At 51.2% G+C, this 23083-nt stretch overlaps 1 protein-coding gene across 1 annotated transcript in view; it reads left to right on the forward strand.

The window, feature by feature from the left end:
- The window catches only part of PLXNA3 (plexin A3), a 560833-nt gene that overhangs the window by 483728 nt on the left and 54022 nt on the right, over positions 1-23083 (forward strand). Inside the window, exons 19-20 of the mRNA XM_078664651.1 lie at positions 1699-1842; positions 21237-21471. Of these exons, the coding sequence (XP_078520777.1) occupies positions 1699-1842; positions 21237-21471 (379 nt within the window). The remainder of the gene's footprint in view (positions 1-1698; positions 1843-21236; positions 21472-23083) is intronic.

A 23083-nucleotide genomic window follows, 5' to 3' on the forward strand; every position in this document is an offset into this window, starting at 1 on the left:
GTTTCAGACTTTAACACCGTGATGGGTATCAGGGACCTCTCATGGGAGCCCACTCGGTAGGGGGATCTTTGGGGTCGTTTTCGTGAAAGGAAGGAGTACGATGCTCCTGTTAAGCAGCAGTCCAACAAACCAGCTTCCGTGAGTCGAAAACGTAGCTGGAAAGGGCTCCACAGTCGGGCGGTATATCAGCAATCAGTAGACTCGATAGTCAGGGTAACCGACAGCACGGGAATCCGTGTCACGCAGTTTGGTGCTTACTTTCCCTCCATGTTAAAGAACAGTAGATGTTTCAGCACCCAGGCTAATGTGCTGTACAGCTAAATACATATGAGGTCCCAAAGGCAAGACTGATTGCATTGCAAATGCTTGTTTTTCTGCCCATTACTGCTAGGGTTTGCCTGGCGGTGACGAACAGTGAAAAAACTGTCTTATGTCCTCCCATCATAATTGGGTGGGCAGACTTATAGCCATTTCTCCGACTCTGACGGCTCTTACTCTTTCAGGCAAGTTTGGATAAGGAGGTGATGGAGTAGTCACTGCCGTAGCCAAACTTAAGGTCGACCCACATCAAAATCGAACGTTTTGCGACAGAGTATTCATACCGCCAAGATATAAATCAGACTCTTCGCCACAATGCGATGCTTGCTCACCGCAGACATCCCAGGCCTGTTGGCACATGTTAGTAGGTACCAGCTCTATACACGGTGCAAGGAGTGCTCCCATGCCTGGGGCCTGATGCCGGCTGCTGATTCCCACTCTCAGCCTAGCTTTCTGCCTTGCAGCCGTGATGGCTGCGTGACAGATGCTGCTAGTGCAGGAGATGAATGATAAAGTGCCCTAGACTAATCATTTGTCATCAGCGTCTGCCTCTGGAGCTGTCCGTCAGCCTGCAGACGAAGGCGCGAGGAGGCGGGGGCCGCATCACAGTGACAGCCTGATGCGCCCCAAATAGATTTGATTAAAAGAAAATAGATATGAGAGATGTACTGCTGGAAATAAATAACCAAATAAGAGACGGAAGCTCGTCTTGTGACGGCCAGAGTGTGCTTTCATGTCTGGGCGTCTGGTAACGTAGTGAGCTGTCCCTAGCGGAGTTCCATCGCCTTCGTGGCAATGACGTGACGTGCTTAGCATGCATACTCGCTGAATGCAAGGCGGGCTCAGTCGGGCACGCCTCCAGTATGGCAGTCGCACTGGGTCCCCACACCCGGGTATCCATCCGGTGAGCTGGGCCCCCTACGCAAGGTCACTCCGGTAGGAGTTTGGGACCTAGCTTGATTGGAATCTTGGGCCGCCAGTCATTAACCCTGCCGTAGGCTCTAACAGGGATACGCAGAAATAGAATATCTTCATCGCTTAGATTACGATAGGAATGGCTATGTACTAAAAACATGTTAAGGTTAGCCAATTGACACCGTGCACCTATCAATGTATTGGACTTTCTGCGTATTGTACATAATGTAAATAATATGTTATTGTTTTTTAAGATTTTATGTAATAAATGTGGCCGGGGTTACTACGACCCCTAGTACAAACATTTGTGGTGTTTGCATTGTTTGCCTTGGGGGGTAATGGGGGGGTAGCGAGCCTCCACAGGAGCTGGGAGGGTCCACATTTCCCAAAAAGTATTTCACCTGTTAATGGGAGGGGGTCTTAGGCAGTACCAGACCATACTGACCGTTTCTGCTTCTCCTCCAGGGAAAGAACCTAATCCCGGCGGCACCTGGTAACGCGAAGCTCAACTACACGGTGCTGATTGGGGACAAGCCCTGCTCGCTCACCGTCTCCGACATCCAACTGCTCTGCGATTCGCCCACCCAGACCGGGCGGCAACGGGTCACGGTAGGTCTCACTGCCAAATATGAAAATATCTTCCTTGTTACATTTTATAATGGTTTGCCTCTGGTCACGAAGGGCCTGTTCTTGACTTACTCACCTTAGTAAAGCCTGTAAACGCCACACATATAGCATCCATACTCGCTGCGCCCGTGGCTGTCATGCAATGAACTTTTTTAATTTTATTTTTATTTGAAAGGTTTTATATAGCGCTGGCTAGACCCTTGGGTATCAGAGCGCTTTGCAAGAGCTGAAACAGTCCAAGAAAAAAATAATTTTTCAGGGTAAACATAAACAGGCGAGAACAACACCACGATTGAGTTAAAAAAGGGGGCAAACAGCAATTTACATGAGAGGAGGCAATCAAGAGGAGCCATTTTACAAAAGGTTACAAAAACACGCAGGTAGAGCTCAACATTAAGTTCAGTGGGGGGCAAATATTCTGGGCGGATTAGCAGGACATGAACAACTAAATAATATAAATTGATGAGACAATTAACCCCTTCCGTGCTCCCGTCGGCCATTGGCTGACGGGAGCACTACCTCCCCAGTGCTGCCGACGGAGCCCCGCCCACCCAATAGAACGCCCGCGCCGCGGCGGAAAAACAGCTGCGGTTAAGGCGTTAAGGGCATAGAAGAGAGTATCAACAGCAAACATAAAGGTAGTGTTGGGGGAATGGTGGGAGAGCAGGGGGTGGAGGCAAAAGGGGGTAGGGTCAGAGTAAAGAGGGTGGATATGTAAACAGGTGGAGCGAGGAGAGAGCTAGGAAGAAAACAAAGGATCCCCGATACAGGGGAGGCAGAGAGCAGGGTCAGAGGAGAGGTTAAGGACCCACATATTTGTTGAGGAGGTCATGTTTTAAGTCTTTTTAAAGCTGCGGCAGGAGGGGTTCCTGAACTTCGAGCACCACACAGTTCACCTGCACACACGACTAGGTACAGCCTCTATGCAACACTGCTCACACTTCACTAGTCTCACGTGCACATTGCACACCACACACACCACTGGCACGCCAACATGCAGCTCATTCTCAACAGACAATAAGCACACATGTTACACACCACAGTCTAACCACACTCCTCCAGCTGCCCTATAGCAAGCCTCACACTGGGCACACAGCTCCTTTTCTCAGGGTAAAGGGGTTGTTTTAGGGGTAGCTGTATGTGCCATTACGCTGTAGGGTGTGGGAGGAAAGCATGGAGAAGGCAGGCTGTTTTAGGGGAGTTTAGAGGGAAACGCGCCCCGACTGTATCTGAAGAGAGCAGGGAGAGGCGTGGAGATGCCGCAGTCGCAGAGACGTATTCTCGCCTCCGTACTCCAAGTTTACCAGTCCGATGTTGCTCCAGTGGTGACATATCGTGGTCGAAGTCTGCATCTTCTGCTGCGCTGTCCATCTGGTCCTGCCCTGTATCTGGTCTCTTGTCCAGCGCTGGGTCATCGCCTCCATCTGGTGTACACTCTAGTGCATCACTTCCTGTTCTCCTCTAGTACTGTCAGTCTCAGGGTCTGTTCAGTCTAAATCCCTGTCCTGTCATCTCATTACCTGAGTCTGGTCTGCACTCTAGGGTTGTCAACTTAGTCTTTATCTGGTCTTTTTTCCAACTCTGTGATCTCACAATCTGTGTCTGTTCTCCCTAGCACGCACATCTCAAGGCCTGGGTCAAGACTGATTTGCATATGGCTGGGTCTAAACTTGGGTGGCTTGGTGAGAAAAAAAAACGATGAATTTAGGCCCAGATCCTTGTGACTGGGGCAGAATGTTTGCATTGTTCAACATTCTGTCCATCATTTTGTTCTTTTGCATTTGTTTCCGTAAGTGCGCCAGGTATGCCCAGGCGTGGGTCTCGTGCTCACTGCACTACTGGATTCAAGCTATCCTGGCAGATGAGGGGTGATGCCCCAAAATCGGTCCCAGGATGTTTGTTTCAGGTCCAGGAAGGACCTGGCTTGGCAGTTTGAGCTTTGGGTCGTCCATCGCATGTCATTGGTTGACTTGCTTGTTAGTCTCATTTGCTCGCTTCTTATTCGCTCTCTTTTTCCCCTCTTCTTCCCCTGGAGCATGGCCTCTTTGCCATCCTTTAAAGTAGTAACTTGTATCCTTTTACTGCTTACATTCAGGGAAGTGCATTTATTTCCTCTCGGCACTCCACGGGTGTCCATGGGTTTATAGCTCTGTGCTGCTTCCCCCTTCACGCGCCGGTCTCCCAGGTGTCTTTGTTGCTCGCCGGTCTCCCAGGTGTCTCTGTTGCTCGCCCACCGTTGCTTCTCCAACCCCTGAAAGTCCTGCTTGCCTTTTTTTGTCTACCTTCTCCCTCTGTTTAGGCCCTGCCTCTCCTTGCTCATTTCTGCCACTCGTTGGCAGCTTTTAGCTGCTCCCCACTTCCCCGCTCATCCGTTGTTCCTGTGACCCACCCCATAGTGCTCAGTTCTTCATTAAATACTGGCAAGCACTCCGCGCCACCTCTGTCCAACGCCATGCTGGCCGTGCTGTTGGCTTTGCCAATGATGTATCCTTTTGTTCTGTGAAGCCAATAGTGGGGTAGAAAGCATTATCAATCCTATTTTCTATATTTTCAAAATGGCCGGCATGTTGCGTGACGCAGCATGATATATATTTTATTTCCAGAGTTTTATATAGCGCGAACTTGACCCGTATCGGGTTTCAGAGCGCTTTACATGAGCACCAGTTGTGTTACATGAGGACACATTCATTTTTGTTAGGCACAGGGAGATTATCAGCCAGATTCATCAAGCCAAAATCGGCTCGCAAAGGGCCAGATTCTGAGAATCCGGCCCTTTGCGAGCGCTATTTTTGCATTTGGGATTCATCATCCCAAATGCAAAATTTGCAATTCCAGAAATCGCTAAATTGCGAATAATTGCATTTAAGGAATCTCAATTTGAGATTCCTTAAATGCAATTCATGAACCATTTTAAAATTGCGAATTCGCAATCTGTGGCCGCTATTTACCGCAAAGTCTAACTACGTGGTAAATAGCAAAAACTTTAACAAAATGGGGAGGAGCCAAGATGGCGACCGAGATGGCTGCATAAACGCTCGGCTCCGTGAGCCCCCTCACCCCGCACATATATCCTGCCAATTATCCGGTGCAGGAATTGCATATCTAAGTAGGCGAAGGACACCGTTCACTTACCGTCTGCTCCTGAGGCTTCTCCGTGCGGTAGACCCGAAGAAATGCCCCCGACTGTGTGGCGGCCTTCATTGTGCCGGGACCGGGATCTCGAGTGAGAGGAATATCCGGCCGCGACTGCGACAATAGCGGCCTCTGGCTGCGGAGGGGGGTCGGTCGGAGGGAACCTGAGATCTGCTGGCCAAAGGTGACAGTGTCGACCTCCTCCGAATAGCAGATTGCTCTGCGGGAAGTGCGACACAGCAGGACCGGAGGGAAACCATGGTACTCGGCCCCCCCTCGGTGTGATGCCGGGCATTAACAACTTCTCCCGGGACTGACGGGTGCCTCCCGGGGAGCGGAAGAGAATTTGTTTAGCCCTTTGGTGACCCTCCGTCGAGATGCCTGCTTTGACTTTTGGGGTCCTCCTGTGAATCCTGTTACATCCTGGTGTGAGGCCCGGTCCTGAGGTGCGATGGAGAAGGAGGAGGCCGTAACGGCTAAGATGGCGGATGACACCCTTTTCCGCACCCTTCCTCCGGGCAGAGAAACCGCTGTACAAGAGAGACCCGGGGGTTGGCATCATGAGAAAGAGCCCACGTCCAGGTATGTATTGGCTGCATTAACAACCCTGCAAATGACCCTGATCCGGCAGGCCTGGGACCTGGGAAGAAGGATGGCCGCCATTGTTGTTGCTCCGCCATTCCACGTTGGCTTGGTTCATTCTCGTGTAGGCGCCGATCTGCCCGTCTCTGTGCCACTGACGAATGCCTCCGCTACGTTTAAGTCCGTAGAGTCAGTGATAGCCTTGGTTCAAGAGACTGCTGTGGGTGCATCTGTTGCACATGTGATTGACTCATTGAAGCCCTTGTCTGCTTGGCGAGTGACAGAACGATGTCGATCCGTGTTTTGGGCTGCCCCGGCGGTGTTTCAGCGCTTGCCGCATCGTGTGATTCCCTTTCCATGGCTGGCGCAACTGTGTTCGAATTGGAGGTTGTTATTGGTGTTGATATTGATACAGACAGACTTCCGCCGTACGTCTTCAGCGGGGTACTGGTGGCTAACGTCCTATGGAGCAACGACACTTCCCGATCCTCCTGGAACATTTGAACCCTTCATGCTATTTTGTATGCCGATTGCGAGCGAGATGTACATTGGTACTATGGCTAGAAGAGGCCAGGGGTGAGATCTTTTGGGACATGGTGGGACTTATTGTTGTTTGACGGTGATTTAAGGGACACTCAGCGGGGGTATAATTGATTGTGCTATACATGATTACTTGTTTTTGTAGTCCTTCTACCATTGCTGTCTGACGATTATTGCACGCGGTGTGGGGAGTGCCGGGTGGCCCGGTCGATGGCCCTTCTCCAACATTTTTTCTTCTTTTTTCTCTCTTCTTCTCTATATTTCGGGTTTCTTAATTAGGGCGACAGGCACGCTGCTGGGGGGGGGTAGGCCGTAACCTTCTGCAGGGGTGCAGGGTGGAGGGTAGGGGGATGGGATTGTTAATTTGTCCTTTCTTTGTCTTTATGGCCCTTTGTCTTTCCTTTTCGATGTCGTCGTCTTTTATGTTTCCTACAGTGTGTTTGCTTAGAGGGATGGGGCATAGCTCGTACCGAACTGTATGTGTTTTTTATAACTATCCTGACCCAACAGCCCTACCCCTCACTATTTCGAATGCATTTGCACTGCTGGCGGGTTTTCTGCTTTTTGTTCGCTATCGTAGGAGCGTGTATGACTGTACGGCATTGATTTTTATTTTAATTTTATTTTTCTTTGTTGTAAAATGGACCTTCTTGGATCCTTGTTCTCACATTGTGAGTTTATGCGTGTGTTCTATCCTGGACGCTCTTCAGACTTTGATTTCCGTGCCGCTGTCTTTCTCTATAATGTATTGCTCTATTTCCGATTTAATTAGCGGCCGGCCGGAATGGTTGTAGGCCCATGTTTGTATTTCCTTGCTGACAAATAAAGGTCTTTAAAAAAAAAAAAACTTACAAAAATTCGCTTTAGTGCATTTTTCTAAGTTGTATGTGCGCAAAACCAGTGTACATTACCATTTCAGGGGTGCTACAGGGTGTCCTTTGGACACCCTGGCACCCTTGAAATCGCTTCCTTATTTGCTAATCGCTAATTGCTAATCGCAAATAAGGAATGACTCCCCATTCATTCCTATGGGCCTTTAGGCCCATAGGAATGAATGGGAAAGCCATTCCTTATTTGCGATTAGCAATTAGCGAATCGCAAATAAGGAAGCAGTAGAAATCGCAAAAAATATTGCGATTTCTACATGCATCCCGTTTTGCGAGTCTTTAATAGCGATTCCTTAAAAATCGCTATTAAGGACTCGCAAAACAGGACTTTGATGAATCTGGGGGTATGTGATTTGCCCAGAATCACAGGATGTTCAGCGTCATTGCCGAAACTCAAACCCTGTTCCCCAGATTCGAGGTCGACCGCTCTAGCCGTTAGACCAACTCCTCTCCCCTGCTTGCTATCTGCAAAGGCTACCAGGTTGAGTAAGACTCCTGACAACATCTGTCATGAAAGCCAACTGTGGAGGCCAGAAAGCATTGGCAGAGAGAAACCTGTAGGAGTTGCCAATGCTTGTTACTAGTTGCGTTTGCAGACACTCTCTGGGCAACCAACTCGCGCACAAACACATTCCAGACCCCTCTCTTCTCAGTTCACTCACACAGCCCTTGCATAGCAGCAGCGATTAATTTGAGCCGGTGGCTTCTGGAGCTCGGCACTTGAACTTGTCAACGTCCACATTTATGGCAGTCTGCCACAGGGTGGCGCTGTGTGTCTAGCTTAGAGATGAGCACAACAACAGTTTATAATTAATTTAATATGCAATAATAATAGCTGATCCCTGCCGCCCAGGCTATTCTTATAACTTTGGGGGACTGGAATAAAATAGTCTGAATTGTCACTCTTGCGGGAGTGTGGTGGTTAGTGTCTGCTGGTGGTGGCAGTGGGTGGTGCAGGCCTGACGAGGGCCCTGGCACTTATGCCTTTTATAAATTAAGCCCAGTTAGAAACAGTTGCCACATGCCCATTATTTTACTGGTATGACCAGTATTTTTACGTCAACACCGATAAAACGAATGGGAAAACCATATAAAGCGGCATGTTCTCCCTTTTAATATAGTTTAAACAGCAAATGAAATGATTGATCTGGGGATTGGACGTGATTTTTATTTTTAATTTAAGTCCCATTTCGGGGCCTTCCCAGACTGTCAGAACACGAATACGGGACGTATTTGTGTTTCTTGAGAGGCGGCGGCCGCCAGCCCTGAAGGGCGCGCTCTCCGGGCACACGCACAATACACCTGGTACCTGTCTCATATGTGTACATACATGTCCCTGCCGCGGGAGCGCGCACACATCCCGCCAGCCCTGCATGCAAAGTCCATGCAGCGTCTCACACGGCGTGCTGTCGAGGTTTACACACGCACCTCTCACGACAGTACACACATCCGAATGGTACCTGTCTCATATCTGCATATGTCACTGCCGCGGGAGCGCGCACACAGCCCTGCATGCCACCTCCATGCAGCGTCTCGCAGTGCGTGCTCTCCGGGCACACGCACAATACACACGCACCTTTCACGACAGTACACACGCCCGACTGGTACCTGTCTTATATGTGTACATACATGTCCCTGCCGCGGGAGCGCGCACACAGCCCGCCAGCCATGAATGCCACATCCATGCAGCGTGCTCTCATGGTGCACACACGCACCTCTCACGACAGTGCACACATCTGATGATCCCACTGGTACTTGTCTCGTATGTGTACATGCATCCCGTCCGCGGGAGCGCGCAGCCGCCCTCTCCCAGCCCCCTTGTTTGCAGCCGAGGAGGAGAGTTCCGCGCCAGCCTCGGTGCCCCCCCCGCACCCCAGGTGATGGGTTGCCATGGAGACCGTGTCCTCCAGCCTGGCTCTTGTTGATGTGTTCATCCGGCGAAAACATGTCCGCAGCGGAGGAGGCGAGAAACAGCCCTGGAAACGGGGGCTGGAGCCCCCCTCACTCCGTCCGTGTCCGTTCAGCAGCGGAGAGGGGCGAGAGCTCCCCCTGCCCCCCATCCCGACGGTATCCGACCGAGGGGGGCCAGATCCTCGCCCCCCGCACAGAGGGTGCAACAAGAAGGAACCGTGCACGACGACCCCCCCCCCCCCCAGACTGCCCATTCACCCGACCTTACCTTCTTTTCTACCTCCCACCCCAGAGACTCTTCCCTATAGACCAGGGGTTCTTAACCTCTGGACGTCTGGGAACCCCCACTTAATCATTGCTGGAACCCAGTGCCCCCCCAGAATCATTATTCGAACCAGGGGACCCCAAAGAGCCATTACTGGAACCCAGGGCCCCCACAGAATCATTATTCGAACCAGGGGACCCCAAAGAGCCATTACTGGAACCCAGGGCCCCCACAGAATCATTATTCGAACCAGGGGACCCCAAAGAGCCATTACTGGAACCCAGGGCCCCCACAGAATCATTATTCGAACCAGGGGACCCACAAGAGCCATTACTGGAACCCAGGGCCCCCACAGAATCATTATTCGAACCAGGGGACCCAAAAGAGCCATTACTGGAAGCCGGGGACATGGCCTAAGCATTGTTGAAGATTTGAAATGCAGAAACAATTAGTCATCAAACAAATACAGAAATTATGATATGTTTTGTTTATTTCACAAACAGATATAAAGAAAATGGCAATTTTAATGGGAAGGTTGCAGCTTTTCTAAGTTCGGTTGAGGCCTCTCGTCCATACTATATTCTGTCTGATGCACTCGCACTCTTCCCGCGAATCCATCTGAGGACGCTAATTACATTTTTAGCCCCCATTTGAACTCGTTCGCATTTACAGAACATTGTAAAATTCACTTTTCAGCATCTTGTTTTTTTTTATTTATGCATACTTCACCAATATGTTAATATTATTTAATTTTCTAAGTAGTCGCGGACCCTCTGAGTAGGCTTTGCGGACCCCCGGGGTACCTGGACCACAGGTTAATCCATTGCGTGCGCGTGTCGGGCAGCGGCCGTCGCGAGCACTACCTCGGTAGTGCTGTGCATGTCCATTGGCCAACGCGGCCCCGCCCACTCAATAAAACTCCTGTAGTGGAATTGCGTAGCGGTTAAGGAGTTTAGAACCACTTCCTCTCTTGTTTACATGCTTGTTAACGCCTCACCGCAACTCCCCCAAAGTCCTTACCTCCCGACGTTGGATCCCTCCCGACAGGACTTCCCAAAACCAAAAACGATGGAGGATGGCCGACTGCACTTCCTGACGGGTGTCGTGTAACGACTCCACTGGCGAGTGACCATGCATTCTTCGACTCTCTCTTTTCCCTTGTACCCGTTGCCGTAAACCTGGATCGCGCCGACCACACGAGCACCCACCGGTCACTCACTTTCCAGTTACAACCTAACATCCAACCGGTTCCAGTAACTCCAGTGCCAGACTAGTTACACAACTGGTCAGCTGCACAAGAGAGGCTAGTCTTCTGGGCGCCCTGTTATGGCCCGGCGAGCGACCCTGCGATCAGTTGACACTGACCCCTTTATAGAGCGAAGCATGCCAGGCTTGGTCAAGGTGGGTTTCCGACCCCTTTATAGAGCGAAGCATGCCAGGCTTGGTCAAGGTGGGTTTCCGACCCCTTTATAGAGCAAAGCATGCCAGGCTTGGTCAAGGTGGGTTACTGACCCCTTCATAGAGCAAAGCATGCCATGTCAATCTTGGTTGGGGTGGGTTACACGTCTCTCGTCCACCGCCAAGTACTGCAGCTTACAGGTGTGCAAGCCTGGTCATCCATTCCCTGTGGTCAGACATCGTGCTGGGGTCTGTCTCTTGGGAGCCTCATTCGTCTTCGCTCCGGTGGTGAACAGCAGCGCCCACTTGCACACCCTCCAGCACTTCGGGGGGGTCTGTGCCCTAGTCTCGCAAGCGACAGATAGCAGACCTAGGCTTGGGCAAATGCAAGCTTCCATCTGGACTCCATTGGATAGCTAGCAGAGGTTGGGTGGTGGGGGAGGTGCACCCTTATTCTGATTCTTCACCTTGAGTTAATCCCCAGCTTACTGCATGGCGACGAGGCTTCGTGCGTGGCGAGTTGAAAGGCATTGGTCATATACAACATTAGGCTGCCCTTGTCTATCCCATTCACAGTGATTCCCGCCCATGCAATACCAGCACTGGTCTCACCTTAACTGGTCTGGTGTCCTTTGCAGGGGCGTAGATCCAGGGGTGTTCCACACCCCTCCAAAAAAATGTATTCTGTATTAGAACATTGGAATGTTGGGAGCTCCATTGAAAACAATGGAGTGCTCCGGCTTATAATGGCTGGTGTAGAAGCCTGGAGCTCCAACCTTCCAATGCTTCTTTGCTCACAGCTCTGGCTGTGGCTCTGGCCCCCATCTCTCCTCTCTCCTAATCTCAAGTACTGATTGTCTACCATTTATTGTAGTATTATACCTCTACATGTACTTAATGCACTGACGGATACCTCATATATTTCTGGCTGCTCACGGGGGGCATCTCTGACCCCTGCTGCTTCTCTTTTGCACATGTATTATGTATATATACTTTGACCTGGTATATCATTAATATTATACCCCTTATGTATATTACACCCCTTGCACTCTCAATATATTATTGCACCGTTAACTGCCTCATACTACTAAAAACTACATATCTCTTCACTCTGTATACCTGTATCTGGTACTAGTGTATCACTAATATTACACCTCTAGACTATACACTGCTATAAGCTGCACCCCTCTTCCTCTATCTCAGTACTGCACCAACTGCTACCTCATACTTTTATTATTATTATTACTATGCTACCTCATACCTGTATTATTACTACTGGTATTCTTATGCCTATTCTACGTCAATCTCCCTTCACATATTTCTGTCTCCATCCTTTGCGGTGAGGTGAACCCATTCCACGCCTCTCCTTGGACTGCACCAATTACCACTTCCTACATCCTGTTTTCGTTGTATTTTGAGTCTGATTGTGATTGTTGTATCTAGATTTTGACCCTGATTATGTTTACATCGACTGCTGAGTCTGATTGTGATTATTGTATTTAGATACTGTGATTTAGATTTAGATACATACTACCTCATATGTCTTTTGGACGCTACCTCATATCTCTTTTGGATGCTCACTAGTGTCACTGAGGACGCCCTAGCTCCTACACCCAACATTACAGCCTCTAAAATGGAGCGCAGCGGCAAGCACACTTTTAGAATTAACTACCCTTCCACCCTCACCAAAAAAGCCACTAAACGTTTTAAACATAACTTCATGAGGTCGCACCCTGAAACACCCTTTGCCGACACCTATTTCTCACCGGGCAATGGAGCCCTGAATACCGATATCATCTTCTACACCTCACGCAGAGCCCAATGGAGAAAAGCGTTCCTAACCCTACTCACCGTCTCCTCCACCAGGAAAACAACTCATGGCCTAACTCTCTCTATCACACCTTCCCACCTCTTCCCTGGCAGGACTTCCATTACTATCTACAACAACGGGATTATCCTAATTCAATCCACGGACAAGAACCTGGAACTACTAGACAACCTGTTCCCCAAGTTCAAAGAGCACCTCTCCAATATGCGGACCCCCACCCAGATCTCCACCAGCACTATCCCCCCTGACCTCGCAGCCACCACCTACTACACCTCTACCCCCAGCACCCCAGTAAATGGCCCACCTGCTGTTAACACCCCACACTCCCCAAGGACAGACACCCCCAGCACTCCAGTAAATGGCCCACTTGCCGTCAACGCCCCACACTCCCCAAGGACAGACACAAATGTCGCCACCTCTTATACTAACTGCCCCTCTAACATGACCCCTTTTACCCCCACTCACATCCCCCCTATCCCTCTCCTCCCTGACATAACAACCCCCACCCGCAACACGTCACCTGAACACACCACCGCTCGGAGTTTATCCACCCCCCCTCCGCTCCCCCCCACGACAGACGCCTCTCCCCCCCCCCAGCTCCCTCCCCACTCTCACCCACGACACTCCCACACCTGACAGAACAACTCTCACCCACATCACGCCACCTTATGACAACATCACCACTCGGAGTCTACCCACCCCCCCCCTCCCATACCCCCCACGGCAGACACCTTTCCCCCCCCCTGCTCCCTCCCCACTCCCACCCACGACACTCACACCCTCCCAACAACACACACAGAACATACCACCTCCCCTACCTTAGCATCCCCCTCTCTCCCACCACCTATTCTTAGCCCTCACTACCCTCCGGTCTCCCCCACTGTCTTCAGCCTTCACTCACTCTTCCACTCACCGGCACCGGCTCCCACTGACGGCACCACCTATGCCTCCCATCCACCGCATTCACCGCCTACTTCACCCACACCCCCCGCCTACAAACACGCCCACTCTTTGAATGCCATCTCACCCATTTGCACTGCAGAACATCCCAACATCGCTAGTATACCCCCCCCATCGATCCCCTGCCCGCTTTCCAGCTCACTACACAACCATTCACCAATGGCTCTCACCACCTACGCCATCCCCAATGCACCCCCTGACCTGACTTTACCCACCCTACAACAAGTGAAAGAGGATATTCTACAAATCAAAAAAGATGTCCACGCAATCAAAGACCTTCTCTCATCACAGCCCAGACCACCTCCCATCTTCCCTCTACCCTACAAAGGACGCACCCGCCCTACATACCCTCGCCTCAAACGACATCCACGCTGGCCGACTATCCCCGTTCGCAACAACTCCCACCGCCCCCGCCGTGTCCCCAACCCTTTGTCGGACCGCGACCTATGCTCTCTCCTAAGCTCTTACGGCCCAGGTCCGGTAAAACGCATATCCAGCCCGCACATCCCCATACCCACAATTCTCACAAACCCTCTGAGGCTCCCAACACTCAACAACAGAGGCTCCGTCCCTAACAACCTCAGAAAAGTTCCCCTCACTCTAGAAAGCTCGACCACCCTTCTCTCCCCCAAACTCAAATGCATCCTACTCAACTGCAGATCGGCCCAGAGACACTCCTCCGACATCGCTGATCTCGTCTCAGCTAGGGATCTGGACCTAGCCATTCTAACAGAAACTTGGCTCACTGAAGCCTCTACCCCGATTATGGACATACTAGTCCCCCCCAACTATCACATCATTAGGCTAGACAGGTCTTCGGACAAGACGGGCGGGGGAATAGCATGCATTTTTAGAAGCAACCTCTCCGTTACTAAAATCCCCTCCCCCTCCCTCTCCTCCTGTGAACTCCTCTGCCTCGACGTCACCAGCGAGGGCAAACAAGTTTGTGCTTTACATCTCATCTATCACCCGCCTGGTGACAATCTCATATTCACCCAACAACTCATGGACATGATCACTTCCAATGCCGGTCGGCAGACCACCCAAGTCTACCTGGGTGACTTCAATCTCCACTGGAACGATCAGAAAGACACAGTGGTGAATAGTCTCAAAACTTTCCTTAATGCGCTTGACCTCACCCAAATATGCGATAGACCAACACACGACAAAGGCGCGATACTTGATCTCATCATTGCCAAAGAGAATTCTACACAACTGGAGACGATTCTACCCTGCGACTGGTCAGATCACCACATTATCACCTTCTTTATCATTGAAAAAGTTAAACCTAACCCGGCTCAACCAATCAAAGCCAAAACATGGAAAAGGGACATGAAGAATCTCAACCCCTCTACCCTGCCTCCCCACATCGGCAATCTCCTCCTTCCCCCTTCAGGTGCCTCGGATGTTCAATCACTGACTGACCACTACCTTGAATCTATGAATACATTAGTCAATGAAGTCGCCCCACTGCAACTGAAGAGAGTCTCCACCAAAACTTCTAACCCCTGGTATGACGACAGACTCAATGACGACAGGCGTTCGATGCGAATGGCAGAGCGCACCTGGAGAGCGGACCCTTCAGCATTGCACCTCAAAAGGCTTAAAAACAAGAGAAATGCCTACTTCAGGAAAATAAAGCGCACAAAGTTGGACTTCTTCAGCCGCCAGTTGGACCAAGCAAAAAACAGGCCAAGAAAACTGTTCGAACTAATCAAGACCCAAACAAAGGCACAACCCTTACAATCAAATAGCACAACAAGTGACACCCCACACTGTGAAGACTTCTCTGCTTTCTTTAAGCTAAAGACTGACAACATAAGAAATGACCTCATCTTGGATGTAGGCCGATTCCCCAACCACACCAGAATGGCTAACACTCAACCTAAAAACATGGCATCTTGGCTGTACTTCGATACCTACTCGGAAGCAACAATACACAAACTGCTCTGCACCCTGAAGCCCTCTAATCACCTCACAGACCCCCTACCTGCTAATGCTGTAAAAGACTTCATCCCCTTGCTCCTCCCTCTCTGGACCAAAATAATCAACTGCTCCTTGCAACAAGGCCTCATTCCAGACGCCCTCAAGGTGGGGCAAGTCACGCCTATACTCAAGAAACCTACAGCCGATCCGTCTGACCTAAACAATTACCGGCCCATCACCAATATCCCCACCCTGGCCAAACTGCTGGAGAAATGTGTCCAACTCCAACTAACAAGACACATTGACCAATTTGACCTCCTCAACTCTCATCAATCAGGCTTCCGAGCGAAACATAGCACGGAAACAGCTATGACACACATAATTGATGACGCCCTCCAAATTCTTGATCGCAATGAGTCCTGCCTCCTCATCCTTCTTGACCTCTCGTCAGCATTTGACACGGTCAAACATGAGAACTTGCTGGAGCTGCTAAGCACTAGAATGGGTCTATCGGGAACGGTTCTCAAATGGTTTTCGTCCTTCCTGCACAACCGGACTCAGAAGTTCAAGATCGACAATGTGCTATCTGCACCTGTGCCTGCAGATCTTGGTGTTCCACAAGGATCCTCCCTCTCCCCCACACTGTTCAACCTCGTCATGGAACCGCTCGCCACCTTGCTCCAAGCTTCCAATGTCCAATTCCATATGTACGCCGACGACACACAACTGTACCTAAAGCTTCAATCCCCGGAAGATATCAAACAACTGAATTCCACGCTTATTAACACTCAATCTTGGCTAGCCGATAATCACCTCAAACTAAATGCTCTGAAAACTGAGTTCCTTCTCATCTCACCCCCGGCGAAAATTTCCACCACCCAAACATGGCTCAACAACCTAACAGCACTCAATGTCCAACCCACCATCGTGGACTCAGCGAAATCCCTGGGCATCACACTGGATGCCAAGCTCAACATGCAGCAGCACGTCAGCAAAGCCACAAAAACAGCGAATTTCCAAATCAACACACTGAGGAAAATCAAACCCTTCCTCCCTGCTGAAGACTTCAAAACTGCTGTACAAGCGTTAGTCATCCCTCGAATAGACTACGGAATTGTGGCCCTCAGCGGACTCCCGCTATCCACAACAGCACCCTTAAGAGCCGCCCTGAACGCTGCCGCGAGACTCATTACTGGCTCAAGAAACACTCGCATATTTCCCCAGACTTAAAGTCCCTAAAATGGCTGCCTTTTGAAGCCAGAATACAACTAAAAATTGCAGTTATGACACACGCGGCCGTGCACCACAATGCACCCAACTACCTCGCTCAAAAGTTGTCTATATCAGGAGGTCCGAGATCCAATAGAAGCTCAAAAAATCTACTCCTGAAACCCCGTAGATTCCGGAAAGAGAAAACCTACAAGCGCTCCTTCTCAGGAATGGCACCCAGGATCTGGAATGCGCTCCCTCCTGAAACAAGGCGTATCTCCTCCACTGCACTCTTCAAGAAAGAGGTGAAAACCATCCTTCTGGCCAAGATCTCCTGAACCTTATAGGTGGTGGATCAGAGACTCCACATTGCCTTGTGTCAATGCTCACCTTGTCCTTTGGCACTATACCTCTACTTGATGACTATACTAAAACACTGGTATAAGCCTTCCACACACCCAAGTTGTACCTGAACACCTCTGTATTGGGATCAATGACTTGTGCCGTCTCATATTACTTGTTTACCTGACTGTATATTGATATGTTTTATGTATGTTATTATGATCCTTTCATGTTGGTGACTACTACATTGTTCCCACTACCTCTGCTCATTCCTACTGCCCCTACCTTGTCATTGTGAAGCGCTCTGATATCTGTAAAGATCTTGTTCGCGCTATATAAAACTTTGAATAAATAAATAAATAAATAAATAAATAAACAAAGGCTTCAGGGAGCCGGAGGGGATTCCAATCCCCTCGCCCACCCTGAAGGCTTTGTTTTATTTGTTAGAACATTCTGCCCTTTAGAGGCAGAATGCTCTAATAGCTTTATAGCCCTTCGTAGCTGGGCTATACCGGCTATTAAAGTCCCTCTCCCTTGTTAACCCCTCCCATGCTTGTGACGGAACCGCTCTGTCACGCCCCTCAGGTGGGCTGTGCTGGTGATGGAGCGTTTCCGTCACGGGCCGCTCGCCGTGCCTGCGCGGCGCGTTCTATTGAGCGGGCGGGGCCGTGACGGAACCGCTCCGTCACAAGCACAGCCCACCCGAGGGGTGTGACGGAGCGGTTCTGTCACAAGCGTCGGAGCGCCGCGCCCCCCCCCTCCCCTTAGCGCTGCGGCGGAATTGTCGCCTCAGTGAAAGGGTTAATGGCCCGAGCCAGGGCCTTTAATGGCCGGTATAGCCCGCTACCGCGGTCTATAAGGCTATAGTAAATATTTGGGTACAGGTGCTTTCAGTCGGGTATGCTGAGGTGTCTGTTGGATTTCACCCTAGATGTTTACCTGCACACACTCCCCTTCTCATCTCAGCCTTAAAACTTGGTCAGTTTGAAAACTATTGTGTTTTAAATACCCCTAACAATTCGCACTCCTCTCTCTTTCCACTGCCTTGCAAGACCCCTCGTGTCGTACCGACCAAGTTACGTCCTGGTCCTCTGGTCTTACACTTCAGTGGAGATCGCTCTGAAGCTGTCCGCTGGCCCCTGTGAGGTTTTCTAAAAGCCAAACTGCAACTCTGATGGAAAGAACAGGAAGGCTGTGCCCCTGTGGACGAATAACTAAACACAGCCCTTTACACTCCTTGACAAGCACCCATGACCAGTTTTATAATGTCTCTTGATGTTATGAAAGAAAAAGGTGGATTGAGAAACACCAGTGAGTTGTTTATCAATGTATAGAGGGCCATATGTGTCAAAATCCGCATTTGCGATTCTCAATTAGTGATTGTTTGCGAATCGCTATTTGAGAATCGCAAAATGCTATGTATGTAGGATTTGCAATACATTTTGCGAATCCTACATATTCCTTAATTGCGAATCTCAAATTGCAATTCACAATTAAGGAATACCTCCCGATTCATTCCTATGGGCCTAGAGGCCCATAAGAATTAATGGGAAGACATTCTCAATTTGTGATTAGCAATTAGAGAATCGCAAATTGAGAATGCAATTTCAAAGGTGCAAGGGTGTCAAAATGACACCCTGTTGCACCCCTGAATTAAGCAGGGGTGCACGTGTGGCGCACATACATGCCCTAAGGGTATGTATGTGCTTCACATTGCACTTTAAAAAAATGTAAAAAAGTGCATTTTTCAAAGAAATCACAAATTACCACCAACTTGAAGTTGGTAATTTGCGATTCCTTAAGGCCAAATTGCACTTTTTTGGTGCTTCTTACATTGCATTTAAGGAATCGTAAAATTTGCGATTCCTTATTTTGCACGCAGATTTGCCTCATACATACCACAGAGCAAAATTGCGATCGCAAACGCTGAAATTTTGAGAATTTCGGCATTTGCGATTGCAATTTTGCTTGATACATATGGCCCAGTGTCATAATGCCTGTAGTATCTGGCAGGGATGGGTGGGAACCATGAGAAAAAGCAGATTTTGTTCCCTAATCCATCAAGTTGTCCCTTTCATATTTCAGTCCTCTCACCCATCGTCTAATAAAACCTCCAGACGTCACGTCCAGGGTCTTGAACTTCCCTTCCACTCTTTTCGGCCACTCTCCCTTTTTCTCTGGCTCATCCTCTAATCCTTCGCAGCGCCGGTTGTACTTGCACTACAAAACCAGACTACAGAGCCCTCGGACTGTATGATCTCCCCTCCTCACACCCTCTCTTTCAGCCTACTGATTTCACAGTCAGCTTTGCTTTCGATAGCTTCTCTCTACAGTCAGCTCTTGCATCTTTCTGGCTCCATGAGCCTCTGACTGACCTATATCCTTTCAGCCTTATCTCTCCGCTGCCTTAGGCCTGTTGGGCCATGAACCCTGCTGGCAGTGCTTCGACTCCAGGCGAAGCGCCTACTGCTCCTCCTTGCTCTTCTGGTGGTCTCCCTCCTACCCTTCCTCTACCCCTAGGCTATGCCCTGGGAGGGCTCCATTTCCCCTCTGCACCACCCCCTTGTTCACATCTCCTCTGTGTTCTTGTTCCAGTTGTAGGTTCTTCTCCCACTGACTGCCCTACAGCTGTCTTACACTTGAGGGTCTTCCTATTGCTCCATGCATAAGTCTTCCAAGACTTCCAGCTGTGCATCCCCCCAAAACACCCTGCCGTGCCCCCCCATCCCTCCGCCAGGAACCTCAGATCTGCTCGATGCTGGCAGGTGAACAGAGTTCTTCGTCCCCCTCTCTGCAGCAGCAGCCGGTGGCCATTTACTGGACGTTAGAAAAAGCACCCCAGTATGTTTTGTTCTCTACATTAAATATGCAAACCATCTCCTCCACAAAATAGTGTTTTTTGCACATGCGCACTTTTCAGCGTGCCCCACCATTGCATTACCTGTCAGTAACTGCCCGTCGATGGCTGGTCATGTGCCAAGGAGAGGGCGCGATACTTTTCACATCTTGGTCTGCGGTACTATTCATGGGCCGGCTCTACCTAGGGCTCCTTCCTTGTCAAACACTAGACTCATGCTACTAGTTAGAGGCGTGAGTCTGATGCCCAGGCCCTCTGTGGGCTCCTGAAAGATGCAGACCTTGCTCCCTCCTGGTGGGCCGCCCTCCTCACGGGACGGGGGGAAGGGGGTAAGGAAAGAGAGAGGTGGCAGTGCTTGTCTGAGATGAGGGAGGTCCCCTCTCATGACCAGGGTGCAGTAGTGAGGCCTTCCATGATATGAACTAAGGTTGTCCTTCGTACAACGTGCTGCGCTCATTCTAGTTGAGGGCCGGAGGGCTTGCGCTCTACAAAGTGCAGCAGTGGCGGCTTCCTCTCATTTAGTTGAGGACAGGAGCAGTTTCCTCCTTAGTATTAGAGGGAGGTGGTTGTTTGCTCAGTTACTTTCTAGAAGGGTGGGGCTCATTTGTTCAGTGACCACCTGGAAGGGTGGGGGTCATTGGCTCAGTGACCTCCTCTAAGGGTGGGGGTCATTGGCTCAGTGACCTCCTCTAAGGGTGGGGGTCTTTGGCTCAGTGGACTCCTCGAAGGGTGGGGCTCATTTGTTCAGTGACCTCCTGGAAGGGTGGGGCTCATTTGTTCAGTGACCACCTGGAAGGGTGGGGGTCATTGGCTCAGTGGCCTCTTGGAAGGGTGGGGGGTCATTGGCTCAGTGAGCTCCTCTAAGGGTGGGGGTCATTGGCTCAGTGGCCTCTTGGAAGGGTGGGGGTCATTGGCTCAGTGAGCTCCTCTAAGGGTGGGGGTCATTGGCTCAGTGACCTCTTGGAAGGGTGGGTGGTCATTGGCTCAGTGACCTCTTGGAAGGGTGGGTGGTCATTGGCTCAGTGGCCTCCTGGAAGGGTGGGGGTCATTGGCTCAGTGACCTCTTGGAAGGGTGGGTGGTCATTGGCTCAGTGAGCTCCTCTAAGGGTGGGGGTCATTGGCTCAGTGACCTCTTGGAAGGGTGGGTGGTCATTGGCTCAGTGAGCTCCTCTAAGGGTGGGGGTCATTGGCTCAGTGACCTCTTGGAAGGGTGGGGGGTCATTGGCTCAGTGAGCTCCACTAAGGGTGGCGTCATTGGCTCAGTGACCTCTTGGAAGGGTGGGGGTCATTGGCTCAGTGACCTCCTGGAAGGGTGGGGGTCATTGGCTCAGTGACCTCCTGGTAGGGTGGGGGTCATTTGTTCAGTGAGCTCTTTTCAGGCTCTCCCTTCCAAGACTCATTGCCCGCCCCTCATTGGTTGTTCAGTCTGTCCCAGCAGCCTCGAGAGCTCTTCAAAGGTCATAGTCTGCTAATGGTCGCTCGCTCATATAATCCGCCTGCATGGAGCCGCATTAACCTTCTCTGCACCGCTCTCCTCAGATCTTGGTTGGAGGGCTGGAGTACTCGCCGGGCACGCTGCACATCTACGCCGACAGCGCCCTGACGCTGCCCGCCATCATTGGCATTGGAGCTGGCGGCGGTCTGCTGCTCTTCGCCATCATCGCCGTGCTTATTGCCTACAAGCGCAAGACGAGGGACGCTGACCGCACACTCAAGCGCCTGCAGATGCAGATGGACAACTTGGAGTCCCGTGTGGCCTTGGAGTGCAAAGAAGGTGAGCTGTGGGGCCTGGGAGTGCAAAGAAGGTGAGCTGCGGGGCCTGGGAGTGCAAACAAGGTGAGCTGTAGGACCTGGGAGTGCAAAGAAGGTGAGCTGTGGGGCCTGGGAGTGCAAAGAAGGTGAGCTGTGGGGCCTGGGAGTGCAAAGAAGGTGAGCCGTGGGGCCTGGGAGTGCAAAGAAGGTGAGCTTAGGGTCCTGGGAGTGCAAAGAAGGTGAGCTGTGGGGCCTGGGAGTGCAAAGAAGGTGAGCCGTGGGGCCTGGGAGTGCAAAGAAGGTGAGCTGTGGGGCCTGAGAGTGCAAAGAAGGTGAGCTGTGGGGCCTGAGAGTGCAAAGAAGGTGAGCTGAGGGGCCTGGGAGTGCAAAGAAGGTGAGCTGTGGGGCCTGAGAGTGCAAAGAAGGTGAGCTGTGGGGCCTGGGAGTGCAAAGAAGGTGAGCTGTGGGGCCTGGGAGTGCAAAGAAGGTGAGCTGTGGGGCCTGGGAGTGCACAGAAAGGTGAGCTGTGGGGCCTGGGAGTGCAAAGAAGGTGAGCTGTGGGGCCTGGGAGTGCACAGAAAGGTGAGCTGTGGGGCCTGGGAGTGCAAAGAAGGTGAGCTGTGGGGCCTGGGAGTGCAAAGAAGGTGAGCTGTGGGGCCTGGGAGTGCAAAGAAGGTGACCTGTTGGGCCTGGGAGTGCAAAGAAGGTGAGCTGTGGGGCCTGGGAGTGCAAAGAAGGTGAGCTGTGGGGCCTGAGAGTGCAAAGAAGGTGAGCTGTGGGGCCTGAGAGTGCAAAGAAGGTGAGCTGTGGGGCCTGGGAGTGCAAAGAAGGTGAGCTGTAGGGCCTGGGAGTGCAAAGAAGGTGAGCTGTGGGGCCTGGGAGTGCAAATAAGGTGAGCTGTGGGGCCTCGGAGTGCAAAGAAGGTGAGCTGTGGGGCCTGGGAGTGCAAAGAAGGTGAGCTGTGGGGCCTGGGAGTGCAAAGAAGGCGAGCTGTGAGGCCTGGGAGTGCAAAGAAGGCGAGCTGTGGGGCCTGGGAGTGCAAAGAAGGTGAGCTGTGGGGCCTGGGAGTGCAAAGAAGGTGAGCTGTGGGGCCTGGGAGTGCAAAGAAGGTGAGCTGTGGGGCCTGAGAGTGCAAAGAAGGTGAGCTGTGGGGCCTGGGAGTGCAAAGAAGGTGAGCTGTGGGGCCTGGGAGTGCAAAGAAGGTGAGCTGTGGGGCCTGGGAGTGCACAGAAAGGTGAGCTGTGGGGCCTGGGAGTGCAAAGAAGGTGAGCTGTGGGGCCTGGGAGTGCACAGAAAGGTGAGCTGTGGGGCCTGGGAGTGCAAAGAAGGTGAGCTGTGGGGCCTGGGAGTGCAAAGAAGGTGAGCTGTGGGGCCTGGGAGTGCAAAGAAGGTGACCTGTTGGGCCTGGGAGTGCAACGAAGGTGAGCTGAGGGGCCTGGGAGTGCAAAGAAGGTGAGCTGTGGGGCCTGAGAGTGCAAAGAAGGTGAGCTGTGGGGCCTGAGAGTGCAAAGAAGGTGAGCTGTGGGGCCTGGGAGTGCAAAGAAGGTGAGCTGTACGGCCTGGGAGTGCAAAGAAGGTGAGCTGTGGGGCCTGGGAGTGCAAATAAGGTGAGCTGTGGGGCCTCGGAGTGCAAA

Source organism: Lissotriton helveticus, chromosome 10 (genome assembly GCF_964261635.1).
Source record: "Lissotriton helveticus chromosome 10, aLisHel1.1, whole genome shotgun sequence".
NCBI lineage: Eukaryota > Metazoa > Chordata > Amphibia > Caudata > Salamandridae > Lissotriton > Lissotriton helveticus.